Genomic DNA, 25,706 nt, shown 5'->3' with positions numbered 1-25,706 from the left:
ATAATGTTCAACTGTACGCGCGACGAAAATTTGTACTTGCTTCGCATTCATTGAGAAAACGTGGAGTCGGACGCACGTCACTTTGCTGCGTGATGGCGACGGGCCAATTAATTCTAAAATCGTGTAAAGATGACTAAAAACTTTACCCATTTACTTTAAAAAGCAAACATGTCAATGAATATATTATTATTGATACTAATAGAATAATAAACAGAACATAAAATGGACGTATGTTGGATTTATATGAGAAATAATATTTCGTTTGACAGGCGTCATTTTCACCCGCGACCCGCAATCCGCACATCGCCTAGCAACGATCTTTTTGGACCGTGCCTCAACTAATGCATGGCCTTAAGCTGCAAATGCTGATTTATTATCTAAATTGTGAAGTGGGGAAAACGACTTAACCATCATATTTATTGTTATTCTTTAATTAACTCAATAATTAATATAATATTAAAGATATAAAAACCAAATTATTAATAATCATGTACTTCAAGGTTATGTCTTTTTTGCATTTTAACTTTGACCAAAAACCGTTGTGTGGATTACGCCCTTTTTATTTCCAGAGTCGATATGTAAACAAAATATTTTTAGAATACATTACATCACTTTCATCCTAGAGCCGGAGTGCAAAGTTATAAAGTGGCAACTCTACCTACAGATAATAATTATTGTTACTATGTTATTATTGTAGAGAGGGGTAATATTTTTTTACCTACAAGACGTATAAATTCGTGATGAAAAAATACACCAAGGTAACTGAAATACATTTTGTTTTATTAGGAAATAAGTTTCCACAGTAATATTCCATACATATTCATGTTATGTAATAATAATATGTCATAATTCATTATATTACAATATAATAAATATCATAATGCCTGACATACCTAACATATCAAACTAAAGTTTTTAAAGTATAATGTAATAATATTATATATATATTTTGTGTAATGATGTAGGTATTAGTAATAATATAATTATTTTCATTTTTTACTATCTCTCTAATACAATGTTTCATTTTGCCATCTTCAATAAAATCTCTAATGTCTATTTTTTTTACTAATATAACATTTATTTACAATATTTTCTGCCGCTTCATTCTTACACTTTCAAAACATACCACACCAAAAAAATCTCTGCAGGAAAAAGTAAAAAATATTAAAAACTAAGTAAATTAAATTGAACTAAAAATGTATAAAGAACAGTATAATAATTTATTATGAAAATGATTAAATAATTTCCTTAAAACTTGTAAGTATGCTGTTAATTTCTTCAAATAGTTTAAAAATATATCGAAATAAGTATCTACTAACAAATAATATGCAATTGTAAAATCATTTGTAAATATTTTTTGTGCATAAATAAAACGATATCTCATTTTGTTTGGCTAGTAAGTGTCAATAATTCATTTTTAGAGCATTGGCAAAGATTTCAAATTTTATATAGAGATGGTATTACTATACAAATTGAACCACTGAGCAATATTACTTCGGTTGCAATTATAATGAAAAAGTTAAAATTAATATCCTTCTTAGCGTTTCACATTTTTAAAACTTTAAATCCATTTTAATTGTCATATCCTTTTTGCATCAAGCATTACATTAATTTTCTTAGTTGTAATGATCACTATTAGACATCAAATCATGCAGGGTCTTGAATATTTAGAATGCCAAATAATGAAACATGCCCGTAAAGTATTTGGCAAAGCCATCTATAATACATAATAATATAGATATAAATTTAGTCTATATCACATTTTACAAAAATATTATTAATCATTGAAATATTACTGATGAGACATTAAATTTATGATTACCTGCTACCCATGATAATTTTACCATAGAGACAAATTTGATCTTGCAAATTTTCAAATAATTATTAAAATATTAATTTATAGTGTTGCCCATAGATGGCAATATAGTATTTTGTTAATAATTATTAATTATTTATTATTCTATCGAGAAAATGTTTTTATAACAGATATAACCAATAAAATGTGTTATTATAATATTATTATTGTAACACTTCTAATTATTAAAAGTATATTATAATGAAAGAAATGAATAAATATTGATTGCGGAGTAGATACATACACTATTATCAAAGAATGACAACTATTTCTGCTTATAAATTTGTCTCTCGTGATATAATTATAATTATATTTTGAGTAGCGATTTATAAGTCTCATACTATAATGCAAATACATTGCAACCTACAAATTCTGTCCTTTATAAATTGATATCAGAATATTATTATTTTTATTTTGTTGATTTTTCTATACACAATATTTATATAATATAATATTTTTATGTGATAATCTATTACCAGAATTATTTATGATTATTTGTCCATGTATTTAGATTTCTTTTGAGTTTTGAAAGTAGTGAAATAATCAAAAAATCTATTAGTAATAATATTATTTTATAATCTTTGAAAATCAACGAACAATAAAGTACTTACATTAAAATTACATATATTTTGAAATAATGAACATTAATAGAAATATTATCTGTAGTCAAATAAAAGACTCAACGAACTTGCTAAAGATTGCCATTTTTTTTAACATGATGTATTAAAAAGAAAATAATTTACGTATCGGAAACAGCGACATCTATGAATTAAACAAACAGTCTAATAATTATATTAATTTTTAATCAGATTACATTATTATAAAAAGTCCTTAATTTAACACATCCATAAATATTGCCAACCACATAAAAACTTTGCATTATTAAACTTGTAAAACACATAGGTATTATACATGCACACACCGTGTAAGCAAATTTACATTTCTATTAATAAATGGTCGATTTTGAAGCTCTCTACCAAAAACAAATTAATAATAACAAATATTTGCATTTTTTCAATAATTAGAAATGAAATTTAAAATTATATTAATTTGTTAATTATTATTCTGAATGATTTTAATTTTAAATAAACTTTGAACAGACTGAGAGCTTTCAATTTCGATCACTAGAGGTTTTTCGTACATTTAAACTATATTATAATATCTTACATTATATTCTTTAAGGATTAGTAAATAAATAGACTAGACTCGCAGCAGTAGTTAGATTTATTTTTTGTTGTTAATATAAGCTCTTTTTGTTGGCTAAACAGATAGGATGTGAAAACGTTAAGACAAAACTACAGTAAGTACCTATTATTTTTTATACAGATAATTTTTTCTTATACCGTCTATGTCAAATATTTGGCCACATTATTTTATGAACATATTAAAAGGTATTGAAAATGCTTATGAAGTAACTATAAAGCATTCAATATATTATGTTTGAAATAGAAATGACAATGTAATTAATAATTTAATCAATATGTATGCAAAAACATTGACATCTATGAAATCAAAACATAATTAGTTTAAATAAAACAAAACCCAGGGTAACAAAAATTAAATTTCTATGTCTATTGTATCGAATGATAATGATAATGACAATTAATAAAATAACAGCAAAAATAATATTTAAGTATTATTATATACACGTTAAAATACTTTATTACTATTTAATTTACTTATGTAGGTATAAAACAATTATTTTACAACATAAATGAAATCAAGAGAAATTTCATTTTAATGAATTCACAATTTGTTACCAAATGTTGTAAGGGTGATGTGGATAAAGCTTTATTAACTCTTTAAATATTATTAATAATGACAATTAGACAATATAGAACTGAACCAATACAGTTACACAATACAATGAATCCGAATAAAGTATTGACTAGGTAATAATTATAATATAACTTTACTTTCCATACGTGTGAGTCCCATTGTGATTGAAGTTTGTGGTTTTTTCATAGATGGCAAACGACTTGACTAATATACCAAATTTTTATCACAATATCCTACTACTTATATCCTTTTAACAATAGCTGATTATTTGTACAATAGTTTTAACAGTTATATTATAGCAAATTAATAATTAATATTCCAGATCTTATACATAATTATTTTGACTTATCAAAATGTGTAGTTTATAAGAAAGGACAAATGAATTTAAAACCATCTTTATCGATAGAGTATGATATCATAGTAGGTATATGACACATCACTTTTTATTATTACTCAGCATTCATAAAATTCAGAGATTATGAAACATTTCTTTTTCAATCGTTCATTATAAAAATCAAGGACCATCATTCAATATTATTTAAATAAATGTATAGTCATAAACACTGCTTTTTTATGGAATGTATAACTGCCTTTATCCAACATAAAAACTGGAGAATCAGAATAATAACATTATTATTAATGCAATGATTGAATTTTCAGTATAGACAAAATAGTCCAATCTCATGAATTCCTGGTACTACCTAAATTCAGAAATTAATACTGTAACATTATAATAATATAATATTATAACAGATGATATTTTAAACCATTTTTGCATATAATTTTTGTCGATAAAAAATGACTATTTTAACATCTAATAATATTATTGGCGCAGAACTCCATTACGATGTATATGGTTTTTAAAATAAAGTTATCTAATAAAATTGTCAATATGAAAACAGCATTGTTCAGTTTTGTTTAAATAAGAATGCAAAATTTAACAATAAAAATCCGTTTAACCAACAAAGCTTTTCCCCACATAGAATTTAATATTATTTTTTATGGTAAGTTTCTATGCAGGGGATGTATTTAAATATTCTTTTTACTTAATTTAATCTACTTATTATTCCATAAATAATTATCTATTAAGGTGTGATTGCAGTGTTCCTAAATTTTATTGTAAATATAATTTTCTAAATAAACTGAAAATAAATATTTAATTAGCAAGTACAATAATTATTATCAGTAAAAATAAATTGTTTTTTTCAACCACAATAAATAATATATTAAATATTTATAATTATTTAAATAACAATTATTTAAAAAAAATCAATAGTAATGAAAGTCTTGAATAAAAGAGTTTTTTTTAATAAATTCAATACTTTCGTGACTACGTGAAGTTATTGTATGTGATTGTATAAATATAAAAATAGATAACCATTAAAAAGAAATATATTATATAATTAGCAGCTTTACTTTAAAATTTGAGACTGGGTTGAATAAAAATAATTTATTTTTCAACAAATGGAAATAATTTTAAACTTCACTATGATTAAAACTCTTATATGTAAATTGTTAACATTTAAAATAATTAAATAATCATTCGATTTTCCAGATTATCATTTTTACTAAGTATAGTAAAAAATATTCATGATATTATAATATATTATGTAATTATATTATTATATTGTAGGTACTTTTAGAATAACTTTTTTAATACACATAGACACACATTATGTTGTACAACATAGACTTTTCTTTTTTATTATATTAAAATGCAATGTCTAACATCTAAATCAATGACATTATCAAAATGAAGAATGATTATTTTCATCTCTATGTCACATTTATTATATTATAAAAATTTCAACATCGTGGCACATACATAGTAATTGTAGGCACTACAGTAAATACAATAAATACAACACACTCTTGAATTTAGAAAATTCTAATCACGTTCGTCATATTTAGATACTTACTCAATTTCCAAACGGGGAAATTCACATTTTACAATAATAATTTCCTCTCTTCGACTTATAAACGACACGAAAATTTAACGAGCTTTCTTTTAACATTTTCCTAGAAACACCTTATCTATATTTTCATAATAATATATAGCTTTTCCGATGTTTTTAATTTGATGTAATTTCATGGAAAAAGTTCTAATTGACTTATACAATGTTTTAAATAACGTTTTCCTCTCAGTTACCAGCCACATAAAATTTATGATCGTCTATAAGTAAAAGGCTTCCAGTTATTTTAATTAACAATAAAATAATTTAAAATATGTCAAATAATTAATGCATCATTTGATCCTATCGGAATTAATAAGCAAACTAAATCCGAGAAGGGTTTAAAAAATTATTGTATTGGAGAGTAAATTTTCTTGATAGGGATTTTTGACAACGATATGTATTTTTAACATTTTGTATGTCAGTCTACATTTTTGAATACTTAGTTTACAAAAATAAATACACGAGTTTTAAAAAAAGATATTGTTCGTTAATACCTGTATTTCGATATATTATTATGAATGGAGTTTATTGTTAATATTAAAGTATGTTTGCACGGAAGATGAATAAAAAAAATAACAAAATAAAATTGACTTGATAAAAATTATTACCTACTAGTAGTTTTTTTTTTAAATTTGTATATTAAAAAATCTCATAAAAACATATTTAATAGATATTTGAAGCCTGTTTATTAATGTATCGTATGCATATATTATAAATAAGCATAATATATATAAATAAAATTGTTTAATATAAGATTCCACAAGTATTCATTTTAGGTATATATACATTGAAATATATTCATTTTAAAATATGTCGATAGTTTTTCAGGTATTTTGTAAATAATTATTATGTTACCTATACAATTAATCTCTTTATGTATTTTGTTCTCAAATTGGCAACAGAACAAAGATGAAATAATAATGAATAAATTCATGTTTATTTATACAAATTTATTTTAAATTGCTAGATATATTAATATTTTTACTCATTATACGAAAAAAGCCACTTAATTTCCAACTGATAGTATTCTTGATTATTTATTTTTTATATTTTAACGTCACGTTTTTAATAAAAATAGCTTTACTAAATAAAGAAATCAATGATAGGTATTAATAAATTAAAGCAATGATCATTTGCTAGAAAAAATACCAAATAATTGTCAATGATCAATGTAAATTATCTTTTGACAGTGTTGTCAAAATGATAATAAAATATAACAAAATAACTTAAGTGATACGCTTTATTTGACATTTATTTACACGAATTTACTGAAAAAAATTAAATTTGATAATATGTAAATGGTTAAAATGGTCATGAAAGTAACAAAGAATGATACGAAGTTATGAATTTATTATCGCTGTAGAGAAATTAATGTACGTACCGTGTTGTCACTAAAATATATCTAAATAATGAAGGCATAATACTAAAGTTTTTTAATACATATAGCATTAATTATTTCAAATGAAATCTATTCATAGAAAAATGAAAATAATATGTTCTTATATGGTTAAATATTTAAAGGAATTACTAAATTCTTAAGAACATGACTGAAAACGGTAAAGTCAAAAATATTCTTTTTACTTATCATTATAATAATTATATTTTACAGTTATAATTACAACTTTTATTTTGTGAAAGGTTTAAACTAATTATGGTTAAAGGCTGCAAATTAATATTGATAATATATATTATTTTCACGATGTCAATTTGGCACCTTTAATAAAATACAATGCAATAAAACATAAATTTCTGGTATACATTATAAAAATATTGTCAAAAATCAAAGAATGTGTTTTGTATTTCATAAGCAGAACATTTATAAATTAAACATTTACAAGAACAAACAAATGAATTTGAATTAGTAAAAAAAACAACAAAGTATACCTACAGTTACAGGAAAAAGTAATGTATTAATTTATACATATTAATTTATATATATATATAATTTTCTTCTTTTATATTTTGATCAATATACTTGATTATAATTTATTACAGTACAGTAAGAGCTTCAGAACATTTCTATCTTTTTATATAATATATTTTTTTGTAAATAAAAATACAACATAATACATGGATAGCTAGTAAATTTGAAATATAGTTTTTTTTAAATATAAAATTAAGAAATAGAAAAATAATATATTCATAAGTACTTACTTACAAGTTTTTCAGTTATTTTTAACTTCAAACAAAACGTCTTTCTTTATATTTTAAACAGTATGAAAATATTTAGCAATGTGTGATTATCATAATTACTAAGAAACTACTATAGCACACGATATAAAAATTATGTAACATATAGGTAAATAGAAATGAATTAATAATTACAATAAAATTAATAATTTATATTATTGTGCCAACTTAATTTTGATTCTATAAAACAACGTGAAAATAAATACTCACTTAACATTCTAATAAATACAATCATTCACAGCTGATTCAAATCGATATTTTTTGGATACCATAACCCAACTTTCATATTTTTATATAAATATATTATACTCATTAGTCGGTTGATGAGCCACGCCATGACAGGTATCCATTATGAGCTCACAGATGTCTTCTTACAATGGCCGACCGGCAGCCCAAGATGGCGTGCCAGCCAGTGAACAGCTAACTTCTGTCAATTTACTCAGGTTTTAATCGGTGCCATTGGACTATCGTCTGCCTTGGTTTGGTGATCATATCCTGCCAATGTTTGGTTTCAGATGCACCCGAACCATTTTTACCTGAAAAATAACATTGGTGTTATTGAAAACAGCTGATTTTATCGAGGAAACAAACAACAGGAAACAAACGGTCGAAGTCAAACATTATTTCGTATAATTTTATTTGGTGATTTAAAGTACTAGAAATTTATTATTACTGCAACAAAAAGATAATATTAAATTCATTAATCATTTTTATCATAAGGAACGCCATAAATTGAAATAGATCCTGGCTTTCTGCTTTCTCTACTTGTTCATATACATATATAGACACTTTGCAATTCGATACGTCTGTATACGATGTATATATAGTCTAAGATACGTATGGTAGCTCCATCTAACCAGAAATTTTGCATTGCATCGTCTATTGCACGCCATTACATGTCCATAAAGAACATTAAATTTAAGGGGGGACATGCTTAGCGTACGTCAAAATGGCGCTTTTATGCTATTTCAAAGCATGATCCTGAACATTCCTTAAACGTTGTAGATAATCTATTTACATAATTTTGAAGCCTTATGATCCTTTATATTTATTTTAAACATGTTCAAATACGCGCGTAACATGATCTTACTCTCTACTTCATTTATTGTTTGTCAATCTACGGCTACGGCCATATGTTGTAGCTTAGCTACTGGGAAATACCAATAGAAATGGTGTATTTCAAAAAAATGCTACCTTATTCTTAGGTCAATAATTATTATAAAGTAAACATTATTCGTAAAATGTTTATCACATTTAAATGATTAAAAACATAGCTTATAATCATTATCTTTAAATGTGTAAATCTTACCCATTTTTTGAATAATAAAATGCCTTATTCTTGTCAAATTTGGGATCACAGAGATTATCAATATATTTTTTTATTATAAATATTTCACTATAATAATGTCGACATAAATTTTACTAATGGTTTTATAAATGCTTTTAAAAATTAATAAATATAAAAAATCTTAACACCACTTCACATGGACGTACTGATAATATATGACTATATTCTAAAACATTAGAGCGAGAGGTTTAAAATAATACTATTTTATGTAATAAAAATACTTTATGCAGTCATCAAATGTTTAAAATAAATATAAAGGATAATAAGGCTTCAAAATTATATGAATAGATTATCTACAACGTTTAAGGAATGTCCAGGATCATGCTTTGAAAATAGCATAAAAGCTCCATTTTGACGTACGCTGAGCATGTGGGCCGCTAATTCTTTTCAAATGCATGGTCAATACATTCCAATTTTATTTGATTGGACATATGCAGTTCGTTAAGCTCATAATTATTGTAACATTTTGTAACCTCCAATAATTGTTGCCGTATCTGATAGGGTACCAGATACCAGATAGATACCAGATTAACTAAAAGGCTTAATACCAATAGCTCAGAGCCTATGAACTGCCAAAGGCTCTAAAGTACACAAATAACTGAAAAAACCTATACAAATACTTTGAAGCAGCGCAAACAAAAGCCGTACGTGGCAATGTCGACAATAAGTACTAGATGGATAATTTCAGTTTAATGTAACTGAAATCAGTTGCAACACAAATTACGGTACAGAAAGACATATTTACCATGCACAAATCTATTACACACCGCTGCCTCTATTAATACATTCCCCAAATCACAACATTAAACACATAACATTTTGTAGGAAAATCAAATAATATATTGAAGATGTCTCGTATTACATTCTTGTCTTTTTAGAACCTAAGCATGCGCACAGCTTGTGATTTCTCGACGTTCGAGAATTCTCGAATTCAAGAATATTTTCACTCTCGAGAATTCCTGATTGGTTTATTTATTGATTTCTTGACATTTCTCGAGATCAATGGATATCCTTATATTTATTTTTTCGGCCCAAATTTTCGGCCGATCGAATCAATTTCGACACCTTTTGCTAAGCTTTTCTTGGTAATTTTTTTTTAATCGGTGAATTTAAAAAACCTGTTTTTTAGATTTTGACATAAAAGTCACTAGCCGATTTATTTATTCACTGGTTGCTACTAAGGCCAATTATTTTGCATTTAAAAAAAATGCGGCGTCTTACTGCGAGCGTGAAGATCTCTTCACATAATATTAGCTTCGTTTTCTTTGTTATATAAACATTAAATTCATTTTATTTTTCGTAATTTCCATCTGCTTTTCTCTCCCTGGCAACTGTAGTAACCTCAGTCTTGGGTATTTTCTCCCAGGGCATTCCCAGGAAAAATTGAAATAGATGTTTCACATCGCCACTGTAGGATCCCGTGATACGCTCGATTACGACCAAGTGTGGTGCGGGCGGGTTTTGGTTTGGAGGGATTAACTTCAATGGCCAATTTATAAAATTCTGTTCTGGTCGAGCTATGCTTAACATTTTGTAACTATTGAAAACTTTAAATTCCGCTTCCGGTCGGCAACTCTCTTATTCCGTTCCATCTTGCCCTTTATATTTTATTAATAATTTATCGAATTTTCAAGATTACCATTGGTGATTTATCGAACAATGCGAATTTTGAAAATTCAGAAAAATTATTTCCAGAGATTCGAGATTCCACTTTACTAATAATTTCTCGAGATGAGATTTCTCGATCACAGCCTCTAAGCATGCGTATTACGATTACGACAAATTATGATTAAGCAGACGTAAAATAGTTTTCAGTAAGAAAATAACATATGCCAATATGAAAATGGACTCAGTCCAGGGCCTCTTCAAGTGTAAATCTGGCCCTAACAGTGGATGGAGTCTTATCAACTAATCGATCAGTCACAATTTACTAATTCTCAAATTTCTATACATTTAACTGACACTAGACTAACAGTGATTATGTATATTTTTAAAATGTAAAATCGAAAAGTTTAATTACCACACTTACCAGCCAGTAAAATTCTACCAATGAGCTCGTTCCTGCCAATGTTGTCGAAGTCCATAACCATTACGTCCAGAGAGCACTCCCTGATCTTCTCCCAAGGAACATTGAAGCTGAATGTCTCGTTGAAAACTGGGTTTAGGGTACACTTGAATATGGGAGTTTTACGTTTCTCTATCCTCTTGTCGCCGAATTGCAGCCAAACTTTCACGTAAGGATCTGAAAAAAGAAAATGAAGATATTGGCCAACACTGCAAAATGTAAGTTATTAGGGGAATAGTTTTATGCACAGATTAATAATATAAATATTAGGTAGTAATTTTAGAAATAAAATCTTCAACATTTTCAATCTTTAAATATTTTTTTTTTAAATTTTATTTTTACATACGGTGAAAATTACAAATTATAAATTTAAGACGTCCACAACATGATATTTAAAAACAAAGAAATAATATTAAACAGTGTAAAGAGAAATAAATATAATGCAGTATCACAAAAACGGTATGAAAAATAAAGTAAAAGGTACAAAAATTATAAATTATACAGCATGGAAGCACACCGAATGAGCTAAGTGGACCCTATTTTAAGAATTTGTAAAACAACGCCCACCTATACTCATTCTCACGTAGGTGGAATATATCAACATCCGAAGCGATTTGGTTGAACACAGAACACAGTTATTGCCCTCCCAATTGGTATCGCCAATGGCAGGTTAGTTCTGCTCCTTGGGAGAACACACAGCTGATGCTCACGATTTCTAAGATAGTTATCAGGGACACTCAAGTCAATACTACCAAGAATGGCAAAGTTCTCATTTACACCACGACGTTGCCAAATATTTATATCTTTTAGCATTTAAACTACAGTATATAAGCCAGCGGCGAAGGGTGGAGGTAGACTGGTAAGATCCGATATAAATAGTGCACACTAAATTTTGTCAGTCATATGTACCTATTTGTTTTCATTAAACTAAAACAGCAGCTTGCAGATAGTGTTGGTTAGTTTTTAAAAATCAATGATTAAACCTTGCCTAAATCAAACCATAGTATTTTGGACATGATATGAGCCATCCGATAAAAATAGTGCACACTTTTTTTCAGTCATACTTATTTGTTTTCGTTAAATTAAGATTACATATTACACTTGGTACTGGTTAGTTTTTTAAAATTCATTAAGCCCTGCCTAAACTAAACCGTAATAGATATTAAACCGCAACAGATAAAAAATAATCATAAAATATATAAAACTTTGTGTGATTTAATGGTATAACTTTAGATAATTTATAGATAGACAACTATTTTTTGACCATTATCTAACTGTGGCTAGGTACACGTAAGGGTTTAATTCAATACAATCTGCATATTGTAGTATTAGTTCAATAAAAACAAATATTTATTACTGACAAAGTATAATGTGCAATATTTATGTCGGATCTAAACAGCCTACCTCCACCCTTCGCCAGTGATGTAAGCATACCTAAGCATACCTACTATACATGAAAGATCGGTTTCATTCTAAAGCATCAAAATCATTGTTACATAAAGAGTAAATACGCAGTTAAAATAATTAGTATAATAAGTAGGTATCTGTAGGGCATCATTAGAAAAGGGGAAATGGAGTAAGTCTATTCTACCATCACCACGAGAGGTGCCCTGGTTTGTAGAGTCTCCTTTGACGAGGAATGAGATCAAGTTAATACTGAGGCTAAGAACAGGGTACACAATGGGCAAAAGATTTGATGTCCTCATGGGAAGAAGCGAATCGCAACTCTGCGATGAATGTCATGTTTTAGAGGACATTGTACATATAGCGCTACAATGCCCTAAATATGAACTTCACAGAGTACAGTTGCGAATTGCAGATATCTATGAGAATGTCGACAAATTGAAAGGTGTCCTGGCGGTGGGTAAGACGGAAGAGCTAGGCAAAATTGCAAAGTTATTTAACAGAATAGGAGTGAGGACCTGATCGACGGATTCCTTCTAGAAGAGAAAAGGCGATATGACAGCGAGTCGCAGTCGAAGCCTCGGTAAAATCACAAAAAAGTAGGTACCTGCCTAAAATTATGCTATTTTTAGGCAATATTAACAAGTAGCCGCTTGTATATTATGACAATTAAAAAATCAACGCCAAAAGTAATAAATACTCCAAAATCTGGTACTGTATAAATTTGAAACAAACATAAACCGAGTTACAATGACAGCAGCTGAATTTTAAATAATTTTATTTCGGTCAGCTAGTTTTATATGCAAAAATGTATTTAAAAAACAGAGCTAGGTAGGATTTATGTGATTTTTATGTGAACATAGCATAATGTTGACAAGAATAAATTTATAAATAATGATATAGAGTGAAAAAACTCACAACTCAGCAAAATAAACACGTATGTGATTTATGATTTTCGTTAAATTATTAAAAAAATGTAACGTTATTGATAGAATACAATTTTTATAGCATATTACATAAATTTAATATAATATACCTATACTGTTTCATTTTTGATAGAATTTTTAATTACTTCTCTCCTGGTATATTTGAATTTACGCGCCGTGACAACTTCACGTTAATGGACCAAATGCACTTTTCAGTGCAATTTTAATTAGCCTACAAAATTTAAAGCATTAAAATAAAATGCATATTCATTTTATGAATGCAATTGCAAAACGAAATGTAAATATTTTTTTAAATATCAAATTTTCCGATTTTTATGTGTAAAATTTTAACATTTTGAATGAATAATATTATTTTCAAAATATAAGTTGGTGCCTACATAACTACAAATAAGATGATAGTTTCTCATTTCTAGATTATATTAGTCGGGTAATATTGACCTTCATATATATTTCTGTCCACATTTTTACCAACTTACCTGATATATTAATATAGGTGTAAGAACGGAACAAGCCATATAATATGCATTTACCCTACTGTAAAGAGCTGCAAAAGAAATAAGACTCCACGTCAACCAAGAAAATATAATACACATAATGTATACCTGTAAATGAAGCTCCTTCAAGCTTTAAGCTTCAACTAGTCTTTACGGCTTTGCCTTTGCGAATGTCATCAATGAATTCAAATACCATGCATTAACTGTCAAAACGACGTCAGTCAATTTTTTTAGAAGAATTACTCTGGCACGCAAATCATAGTATGGTTCACAGAGACATTTCAAATTAAAACACATCGCAAAAATAAAAATATAGGTGTACAAAATTCTCATTTTCATCGATCGGAATGTTGGATCTTGAAAACTGAATATCCTTGAAAGGATGATATTAAGAAGAATCTTCGGAATCGGATATATCAAGAAAAATACAACCACGAAATATTATATGCGTGGTTCAATAATTTCCCTATCATCGCATATGTGACTCTATTGTGTAGACTATGTAGAGAATGTCTTGAGGATGGAAGACCTCCAACTACCCAAGAGAATTAATTCTCTTTAATAAACCAGGAAGAAAAAGGAAGATTAGGATACCTACACTGCGATAGTTGAAAGGATCACAGCATATTTCAGGCTGCGATTTGTGAAGAAAATTTACGGCTGACAGAGAGTGGAGACATTTCTCGGATGTGACTTAGGCCTACATTGAGTAGTAGTGTCGATGGTGATGATTTATTTACGTATTTCGGGCTAATAGATAAATTTGTCAATATTTTTTATTTTATATTAAAACGTCTTGATATTAAAACTCTCTCGTCAGTGTCATTACGTACCATTTGCAATACATATTGCAACAATACAATACAAGTCATTATCTATAAAAGTAAATGAATGACACCTATTTTTTTTTTAAATAATGATTTATGGAAACCATCCACGAAGAATCTAGTATTGAAGGTTATAGATTGATAAAATCATGAATAAAGAAATAGTTTTTCTTAACTGTATACTGTATACTTATTTAAATAGTATAAAAATAAAACTGTTATTTCTGTGTAAATATATAAGTTTACTTCTGATTATATTTTTATAACGTAATCAATAACTGTATGATAGAATTTATCGCTATAATTTTGTACTTTGCCCGTCATCGATTTTGAAAATAAAATTTCGCCATGGAAATATGATGCTTCGGGAACATGCCCCCGTAATGTATAACATTGTTTACGTTTTTGGCGCGAAAACTTTTCGCGGAAACGTGCCAAATAAATAACAAAATTACCGACGGTGAAAACAAAAAGTTTTGATTGTGCTTTGAAATTTAACACAGGATGGGGGAGAATTAGCGAACAAAAAAAAAACACGAATAAGTCACTCAGCGAAATGTACCAAATCTGTTCTCGGACAACAGGATTACGAACGTAACTGTTATTTAGGGATGTGCGTAAAATAATTTAGTAGCTACAATGGGTATCTTTGTCGAATAAATCATGTTTTAAAATATGTGCAAAAGAAACGTAAAAATAAAACAATTATAATTTAATATTGCACAATTATATATTTGATGAAATAAGAAATAAAACATGTGGATGGTTTTTTTAATTAAATGACTATATATTAATGTGTATTTTTAGGTATTTGAAGTTATTATGTTAAAACAAAGTATTTATTTTATTATATTGCGAATAATATATAATCTTTATTAAGTAAATTGATGTAAAAAAATATTAAAGCACTGTAATGTGCATTTCACTCACTTCACAATTTTTATCACATTTGTATTGTTTTATCACACTTAATTGTACTGAAAAATAATGTTAACTCTTCAAAATATTAATCAGGAAAATAACTTAAGTAATAATATAAAATAATTGTGTTTTTTTTAATTAGGTAGGTACTGATACCCTTTAAATATATCGTAAGCTATTTGTGTTTTCTTTGAACGCAAAAATACTTAAGTAAATTGAAAATAAAAACGTAAAATTTCCTCTTTTAATCAAAAACAGAAAAAAACACAAAAATTGTTGCAATCATCTGATGTAATCTTGTAATGGAAACCAGTAATCAAACATCCGAACATCCAAACAGCGTAAAAGATTCAAAGTTATTACTACAAATGTGAGTTTTGATCTTCTTGGTGCTATAAGCTAGCGTTTACAAATTGGTATGGCTTGCGTGCAACCACGACGATAATCCTGCTTAAAATAGGGGTTGAACGCGCTTCCAGAATTAATGTAATTTTGTTTACGTATATATATTATATTATTGTTGTTTTGTATATAATATATAACACAATTTTACCCGTCATTCCATCTAAATTAGAATAATGCATCATTTCATTATATGTTGTGGGAAGCTTTGGACTTATTTGTGATAATGTTATTATGATATTTAAGCTTCTCAATGTTGAGGTAATTTTATGGTTTCGTATGTGAAGAAAAGTTATATAATATATATTTTAACTAACTATTTTTTTTATTCAAAGAATTATTCACAAGGTTTAAGAATGTAACATTCTAATTATTAAGCACACATAATTTATATGCATGGGCGCGAAACCCGAGAGATGCCTGATGCTGGGTGTCTTACTTTTTTCAAAAAACATTCTTTCTATTGGTTATAATATATTTTATCTGAAGTGTTATGTACCTATGTGTTTTATATATTTTAATTGGCTCTACAATCTTATGTGAATGTGTGGGTCTATTTTATACACAAGACGGCTATCAGCGGTTATCGATGGTAGTTTATCATATGTATGTATTGAGGCGATTAATTATTGTTACAATAAGTTAACCTTCTAAAACTCGAAACTATCAAAAAGTGCTATATTATTTTAACAACCCTTCTCTTGGCTGTGTTATCTTTTACTGTAAGATAGACAGTTTAGAAAGTTATACCTAAAATATACTCAATATGTAAATGTGATAAACTACCGTCGATAGCCGCGAATAGACCAACTGGGCCGCATCATGAAGAAGTTTCTTAACAGATTTTTATTTTATACACATTGACAAAAAACATGTGATGTTTTGGCCAGAATTGGAATTCGAGCCCAGGACCCACGATTTTATAAGCCTGGCGCGTAGCTGAACGGCCATCGTGGGCGTTTATAAATACGGAAATCTAGCCACAATACAATATATTAGTAAAATTAAAAATACATCTATCGTTACGTTTATACATAATAGTAACCAAGCGGTAACGTGTCGGCCTACTATGTCCCAGTTTCGAATCTCGGACTTGGTAAATAATCACAAGGTTGTTATTTAACGTGTGTTTAGACTCAGAGTATTGATCTAATGATCTAATGGGTTATGTAAGTGACTAATATTAATTTCTCGTAAAGAAAACATCTGTTCATGCCGTGGAGGCCCATTTCATTTTCTTACGATCGAACATGGTAAATGAAAATTATAATTTAAAATAAAAATAACATTTTATTTAAGAGGGAATGAAGAGGTCTTAGCGACAAAATACCATGAATGCAATTAAATACAATACTAATAATAACTTTTATTTTATTAAAGGGTTTTAAAAATTCAATCAACGTGAAAGCGTCAAAACAAAAACAAATATTATTTTTAATTCAATCATATACCTATCCTAAAAAACCCGCTACCAACTTATAATAATTATAATGTGGGTTCGTTGAATGGACTTTTATTATTATTACATATTATTTCAGGAACAATTTTATAATTATATAAACAAAAAAAGCCGTTGGTAGCGTAATAAAAGCATATGTTATGTAATATAATAAAGAGCTCAGGTTAAATTAATATAACGTTAGTTACAAATATCTGCTTATCCTCATGACACAAACTCAACTATTCTTTACGTTGATTGTAAACAAAACGACAAAATTACAAAAAAAAAAAATGAATAAAAATAATTAAAAGATAAAAATAACTTTTTAGATACAACATTTTAAAATTTTCTGTTGAATCATATAAACTTGACTTGACTAGCTTAAACGATCAAAAAAATTTGTGCTTGATATAAATACTGAATAATGAAATGTCATTTCATATTGATTTCCATAGTAACGCACGTATATATTATTTATTAATTTAGTTTCTAGGACCCCCTAGCAACCAATAATCAAAATCAAAATAATTTTTCATAAAAACAGAATCAACTAAAAATGAATTCAATTCTACTTAAAGATGGCTAAAAGTATTAAAAAATGCATTGGCATCGTGTTCTAATATATTCTAAAAGTTTCAAATGTCTAGCTAGCTATTTGTACCGGACAAACAACTACCGGACAAATAAGAATACGACATAAGAAAAACGTTGTAATAATAATTTATCCTAGCATAAAAATAACATTTGCATCACCAGGCGAAAACGAATTATTAAAGTCTAGTTGTCAGCATCAGAGCAAATCTTGTATGTGTGGAAATCATAAAGCATTTTACCAACCTGATTTTCCATTAATGTCTTTGGCCTTAAGGTTCCTGGCCTTGAGCAAAGTGAGGGTGAGAATGCTGTTGCTGGGATGGTAGCAGAGTGAAGTCAGTAGTTCTCCGCATTTGTCCTTTGCCGGTGGCTTTAGGGCCTTCCAGAACGAAGGTTTTTCGCTTAGGTCAACCTGAAATAGATGATATATTATATTAAATAATGGCGAGGTGATTAGAGATACATCTTCGAAATGTCACTGTTTTACTTAGGTATTTTGATAAATCTTGCAAATAAGAGAATATAAGCAACAGGAAGAAAGAGAATATATTATTATGAATGTTCACATACTCGTATTATTGGTAGATATTTTTTTTTAATCAGACGTAGTATAATTATTATATTAGTTGGTGCACTCGAGTAGGCTATAAAAGCAACATAGACATTACGAAAAAACATAATAATATTTTGACCCAATACAACATCACAGATAATTATTAAACAAAAGGCATATGTGAGCAAGGTCTCAACTATATTATGACGATGCTGTTTTCTTACCCTCGATGTTATGTTTAAGTTCTGAAGGTTGCTTTAGCATGTATGTGACATAATATATTTTGGCAGTAATAACGAGAATCACATGTTGGTATTTTTGATGTTTTGTATTATGGCAAAGATATTTCGTAGTTATTACATGGCACTATAGAATTACATTATTGATTGATTTAAGTTTATAATTATGATTACAAGAGAAACGAACGTGCTGCGCGTATCGATTACATTTTTAAAAGGCACGGTGACAGCTTTACTGTGTCGGAAGGCTCAATGACAATTATTCCATTTCCGTTAGGCTATTGTCTATGGTCTATCAATGACCATAGACAACAACATGACAGTTGTAGAGTTATCTACAACACCTCTACAGATGTAAACAGAATAAAAGGTTAATCCTCACGTTTGCAGCTTTTTATATGAACCGCAGCGTACGACTTTTGAGTCCTACGATGTATTTGCATATGAGTTGGGCGCATGAAAACCTTCTTTGTGTCCTATTTTTTATTGCGATCTTTACTTTGTCATCTGCTATCCATCATAATAGTTCGATGTAGCCCATGGCCCCCACAAAGGGAAAGCTGACAGTGCTCTAGCCTAGGGGCCGGGCACAGGAAGGGCCCGGCGTGGCGAGTCGACCAGATAAGTGATATAAACACACATCACAAATTCTCTTGTAAAAAGGTCACCTGCAGAGCTATTTTTCTTCATTGCTGTTATTAATTAAAATTATGCGGTTGTGTGATACAAATCTTAATTGTGTATAGATACTCGATAACTCCATAATTCAAATGGATGTATTAACATATACAAAAAAAAAAACACTAAATATACACATTAATTTTACCGCGTACACCATTTGGAAAACGTTACTGTAGAGCGTCACACTTTTTTATCTTTAGCTATAGGTAGGGGGGCCTACCAAAGATCCCAGCCTGGGATAAAGATAAAGATTTTTAAGCCACAAAATCGTCTTCCTTGGCTGTGTATACCGGTGAGTTGATATTTTATTGGATAATTAGCTAACTAAAGAATGCTGTGATGGAGGATCTACCAATGAGTGTCTCTTTCGATTTGAGTTCTTCACGTCCTTCAATCCTTCATTGAGTAATCAAATTTGAAATTAAAAAAAAAATACAATTTATTTGATATTTTATAAATGCTGTCAACAGAAACACTCAAATCTCCCGGTTTCTAGTAGTATCCATTGTTAGTAATGTGATTCAATTAATTTATATTTTTCAGATGTAATATCATAAATCATCATTCAAAGATAAATTTAAGTATTTTCGTTTTACTTTTAAACAAAATCTTCCCAATATATCATGCAGTTACATTAGTAAGTTATGAGATGTGGTAATGGAGGAAGATGCTTTGAACGCATTTATTTTAAAGTGGCTGCACAATTCACATACACAGTGTGCTTTCGATACCTGGTTTCATTAGCCATATTGTCTACAGGAGGACCTACAATATAAAGAAGTAGGTATTCACCGGAAAAGTCAGACGTGAAAAAATCACTGGAGTAAACCAATTTATATTTTAACAAATGACCATCAGACCAGTATTATCGAGGGTAACGAAGCTGTTTTGATCAGTACAGATTAAAAAATTCTGTACAGAATAATAAATACTACTTACGCGAATTCCCACATCCAAATTTTCTCTCATATGTTCCCGGCCATACAACAATAACATTAAAATGCGTAACAAGTAACACCGAACCAATTCAGTATAGTGTAAATTAAGTATTAGCATCTTAGAAGCTTTCAACGATACGAATATTATTTAACCCATGATTGCAAAAGATATAATTACATTATTGATACACTAGAGTGCGAAAATTATAAGTTGAAGTGTTATAGCCACCGTGATGGTGCTGCGATATATTATGAAAGGATTAAGGCTATACCTCAGTTGAGACATGGTCTTAAAAGATCGTGGCTAGGCGATGCGTGGATTGCGGGTCGCGGGAGCAAATGACGCATGCCAACGAAATATAATTTGTCATATAAATCCAACATGCGTCCATTTAATGTTTTGTTTATTGTTCTATTAGTAACAATAATAATATATTCATTGACATGTTTTCTTTTTCAAGTAAATGGGTAACGTTTTTAGTCATCTTTACACGATTAAAGAATTAATACCCCCGTCGCCATCACGAAACAAATTGACGTATTGACACCTCGACGTTCGCTCTCCGAATGCCAGCGATTCCAAAATTTCGTCGCGCCTATAGTTGAAAATTATTTGTCGTTTCACTGATGTATCGTCTTAAGGAAAAAGACACGTTAAACTTGCCGCATTCTATTTGCCTATACGAATAGCATCACGTAATTATAATATAACTAAATTTAGCATTCAAGCCAGTGCACATAATGAAATACTGATTTTCCAAGGTAGTGGTCGTAATCCAACACTTTCACCATCCCTACCCATCCATATATTCCACTCAAATTACAACTAACTACGAAAAAGATCTTATAGAGATTAAACTATTAGGTATATCATACAATATACGTGTTAGCTTAGTGTATTACTAAGTTCTTCTTTTAAAGTCGGAGCAATCAAAAGGGGAAAAAAACATATGGATGTGATGAGTTTGAGAATTTTCGTGATAAGACTGGTAAGTCGATCTACTCACGTCTTTTTCTTTATATTTTTCAGATAAAGTTCTTTTTAAAACAAAGAAGGGTTTCTCTACATTACTTTGTAAATTGATATAGTCTGACAGGCGAAAGAGTACGGTAGGAACGTGGATTAAGTTGCATGGAAATATTCGATTCTTTTATAATGGAAATTGAATTCGATAAAGGGTTTATTTTATTGACGTATTTAGAGAGAATTATTTTAGTATATTTCCTTCACAAAACAAAAATAGAATTATAAAATGTAATTTGTTTGTCAGACTGTAAATTTTATTTATATACATAATTTTAAAAGACCTCACCACATAATATATATACATATATATATAAGAAGAAGTTAAGACATATTTTGGACTAAGCAGGATTTCACATCTCACATCTTTTGTTCTCTGGGTAATACTCATATGTCATCCAAATCGTCCAAAAATAAAAATAATAATATTATATAAAAAAGTAGATATCATGTAAGAATATTATTGAATACCTACCTTAAATATTTAACTAATAACTTTTTAAAGACTGATATCACTGATATATCTCATTAGTTAACTCCATTAAATTCCCAATAAGTTACCATTGTTTCCAGAATGGACGATTTTACAAGTCTTGAGTGTAGTACGAGTATTTTTATTTTTTATAATTAGTACTAATGATCTATTACTAGGTATTGACGATGGATACGCTTATTTAAGATAATGAAATGTCGGTGGGCCGGACATATCGCACGGCAAATGGAAAACCGCTGGACGAATACAATCATTCAGTGGTACCCGAGGGGCACTTAGCGGCCACGGGGGTGCCCCAAAACCCGCTGAATTGACGAATTTCTCAGGTTTGGTGGAAGTACGTGGCAGAGAAAAACAAGGAACCGAGAAGACGGGAGGGAGCTTGGGGAAGCCTTCATCCAGCAGTGGATTGACCCCGGCTGAAAATATATATACGCTTATCGAGTGTATTATTAGTGATAAGTTACGGGTTTTTTACAAACACTTCAACTATTATTAAATATTTTTATTGTGATCCTAGACTAGGTAGGTGTTAAAGTTTTTACCTACTTATTGAATTAATTTGTTATATAAGTTAGAGTTAACTGTATTCGTTGTAAGTGTGTATTTGACTTTTGGTGAGTGCACATAGCGCCTGAAGATGCCGAAAGGCGAAACCCGGGTCGCAAAAAACGACTCAAATGGAATAGTACAAAACTTAAATCCATTATAATTTTAATAAATATTAATTAAATTATATTGTTCTATTCAGATACCTACTAAATGTACACAATATTTATTATTAATGACAATTTAATTAAATAATAATAATTCGCAAGTTTTTATTATTGGTGAAATCAATCCGCATAAGTTATAGACGGATCGGTGTTTTAAGTACTTATTCGACTAGAGAAAGATGTGAATTGAAATCTCACTTGATCAAACTCTTTTTAGGAGTGAAGTTTATCAAAATTAAGCATAAAATTATTTTAATTTAAGATACTAAGAATATTGTAGCAATGTATGATTGCCCATATTATATTATATGAATTGAAATTTAATTAAAAAGGTAAACTAATGCTAGGTGTATTATTACTATTATGATGATACCGCACGTACAATAACGAAATAGAGAATATTAGGTACTTGCGTTTTGATAAGAAATCTCATTAAAAATAACTATGAAACCTTTGCTAATAATTTAACAGCTAAATTTAATTTATTGTGTATCCTAGGTTGGAAGATACAATTTAAAACAAAGGTGGGATTAACAGAATTAACTGGACCTCATTTTACTATTATTTAGCTTAAAATAGTATACTATATTAAAAGTAACCTTTTCTTGCTCGATTTAATCAAATGAAATATTGTTTGCGGTTCCTTTTATTTGCATATTATTTGGTGATTTTAAAGTAATAACTAATTAAAGTTATTGACGATGCTACTAAAATGTTTGAGTTTTGTTATACATGACTTGGATTTGATAGTTGAGGGATACATGGTAAACAACTGCTAAAGAATAACATTTTTAAGGTTATGTCTTTACCTACTGGAAGCATCTAGCGGAAAAATGCGAAGCTTGCAATTCGAGACATTTTTTGATAATTTACAATTTCAACTATATTCAGTAATAAATATGTATCTGAAAACATTAAAAAGAAAAATATTTTATATTTTAAGTCAAAGATAAACTTACAATTATTGTAAAAAAAATGTAATACAATGTGAATTTGTCGCAGGACCCCATCTTATTATTACATAATATATTAAATTTTAATGGTCATATTTATTATTAAAATTTAGTTTCTTAAGTTTTCTAAGCAGTACCTAAGAGATTTTTGACCAGTTCATAGTTATAATATTTTTTATATTTATTTTAAAAAACATCGATTTAAAAAATATATATAAATGTGTATAACTTGAAATTCTTCGAATCGCCCTAAGGTTAATAAGTATAATATTAATAGTATTGAATTCTAGAAATTTTGTTATTTAGTCTATTACTATTCCACTAGTGTCACCATCCGAGATAACTTTACTGTCACTGTAACTATCGTATTTATGTTAATTGCAAAATTTGATGGAATTATAATTATTGCAGGTATATTATAGGTAATAAACAGTAGTAAAAAGTATGTTATATCATTTGCATCGTTTCATTGAAACGACTCTATCATTTTGCTTTTCAGGACGTAAGCACTGAGTATTTTTGTTCCCGATTGTTTTTACTGATAAATGGATCTTATTTCTTTCCTAGTCTGTGTGGAAATTAGATTAGTTTAATTGTCTTTCGGTTCAATTGGACACACCGTATGTGTGGTCGTATAGTTAAAGTTATTGTATATAACTAAATCTGTTGTACCAAGGACAAGTTAGATACTCACATGGGTCAAGAGAAATGTCAAAACAATACGAAATTGAGTAATATTTGCTAAATGACATTTAGTATTGTCTATTGTATGATGCAATCTATTGTGCGGTTTACCTATTTGATAGGAACATTAAAGTTAAAGCAGTTTTCATAATTTAAAAAAAATGTGAATGTGTCTAACATGTAAGTTAAGTTATTTTTTTAATATTTAAAAATTTAGAAATTGGTTTTACTTATTGATTTATTATATTTATTTGTATAACATAATTAAAATTCTGTATATGAGAGTCAATGTGTATGTCTAAAACTCAATTTAAGATTTTTCAGCTGTTTGACGTATTTATAGATTATTGGTATATTAGAAATTTCAGGTTTATATTACTAATAAATACGGAGTCTAATGTAAAATTGTTTTTAAAAACATGTAGATACTGATCAGCTCATTTAGACCTTTCAAACAGAGTATCGTTTTATATTTTCAAGTATTTTTTTATCTATCGCATATTGTGCTCTACTTTACAATTTACAATTATTACAAATATTGTGTTTTTAATTTTACTGCATACTGTAATCTCGTACATTAGTGGAGGGTTATTTTAAATTTATGGTTTTTAATGTACAGTTAAGGAACAAGAAGGTTAGTTAGATATTGAACCGATCATTATTCTGCTTTTTAAAAATACCTCTATTAAAATATATTATATACATTTTCCATGAAATCAAAAATATTTTAAATAAATTATGTTCACATTAATTAATTATAAATACAAATTTTGAGATAATATAATAATCTGGCAGTGAATTAATGTTTAAGTTTAAGATTAATGTAAAAACTACCTTTAAACTAGGATAACATCGGAGCATGTCAAAATTTTAGAATAAACTTGTTTGTTTCGTGTTTTACCGAACGCAAGTACAAACTAAATAATTTATATGTTTTAATCTAATTTTATATGTATAAATTATGGTGTGAGTAGTACACCCCTGGAAGATTTATAACTATCCGTGAACAAAGGTTTTTGTGTTCCTCATTTTGATAAGTCAAGGGCGGCACAATGTAATCGTTACAATACTTTACTTTAGTTAACGCTTTCGCTGCTGAAGAGATAATGAGATTTTAATTGCCCCCTTTAAAATGCACGTTAATTACATCGATCGGCCGCCTGGTCATTACGCACCGTGTGCGTCTTCCGCGTCCAAAGTATT

General features: G+C 28.5%; 1 protein-coding gene across 1 annotated transcript in view; it reads right to left on the bottom strand.

Annotated features, from left to right (window-relative positions):
* Positions 1–7,833: 7,833 nt before the first annotated feature.
* Syt7 (Synaptotagmin 7) overlaps positions 7,834–25,706 on the bottom strand; it is a 767,213-nt gene continuing 749,340 nt past the window's right edge. The window contains exons 10-12 of the mRNA XM_085956767.1: positions 18,466–18,634; positions 11,157–11,369; positions 7,834–8,315 (exon numbers count right to left, since the gene is read on the bottom strand). Of these exons, the coding sequence (XP_085812893.1) occupies positions 8,215–8,315; positions 11,157–11,369; positions 18,466–18,634 (483 nt within the window). The 3' untranslated portion in view covers positions 7,834–8,214. The remainder of the gene's footprint in view (positions 8,316–11,156; positions 11,370–18,465; positions 18,635–25,706) is intronic.

The sequence above is a fragment of the Rhyacophila brunnea genome, unplaced genomic scaffold (assembly GCF_057557595.1).
Source record: "Rhyacophila brunnea isolate RB1 unplaced genomic scaffold, BYU_Rbru_1.0 scaffold_6, whole genome shotgun sequence".
In the NCBI taxonomy this organism is placed as follows: domain Eukaryota; kingdom Metazoa; phylum Arthropoda; class Insecta; order Trichoptera; family Rhyacophilidae; genus Rhyacophila; species Rhyacophila brunnea.
Note: the sequence above shows the minus strand (reverse complement) of the source record. Positions and strands in the feature narration are given on the sequence as shown.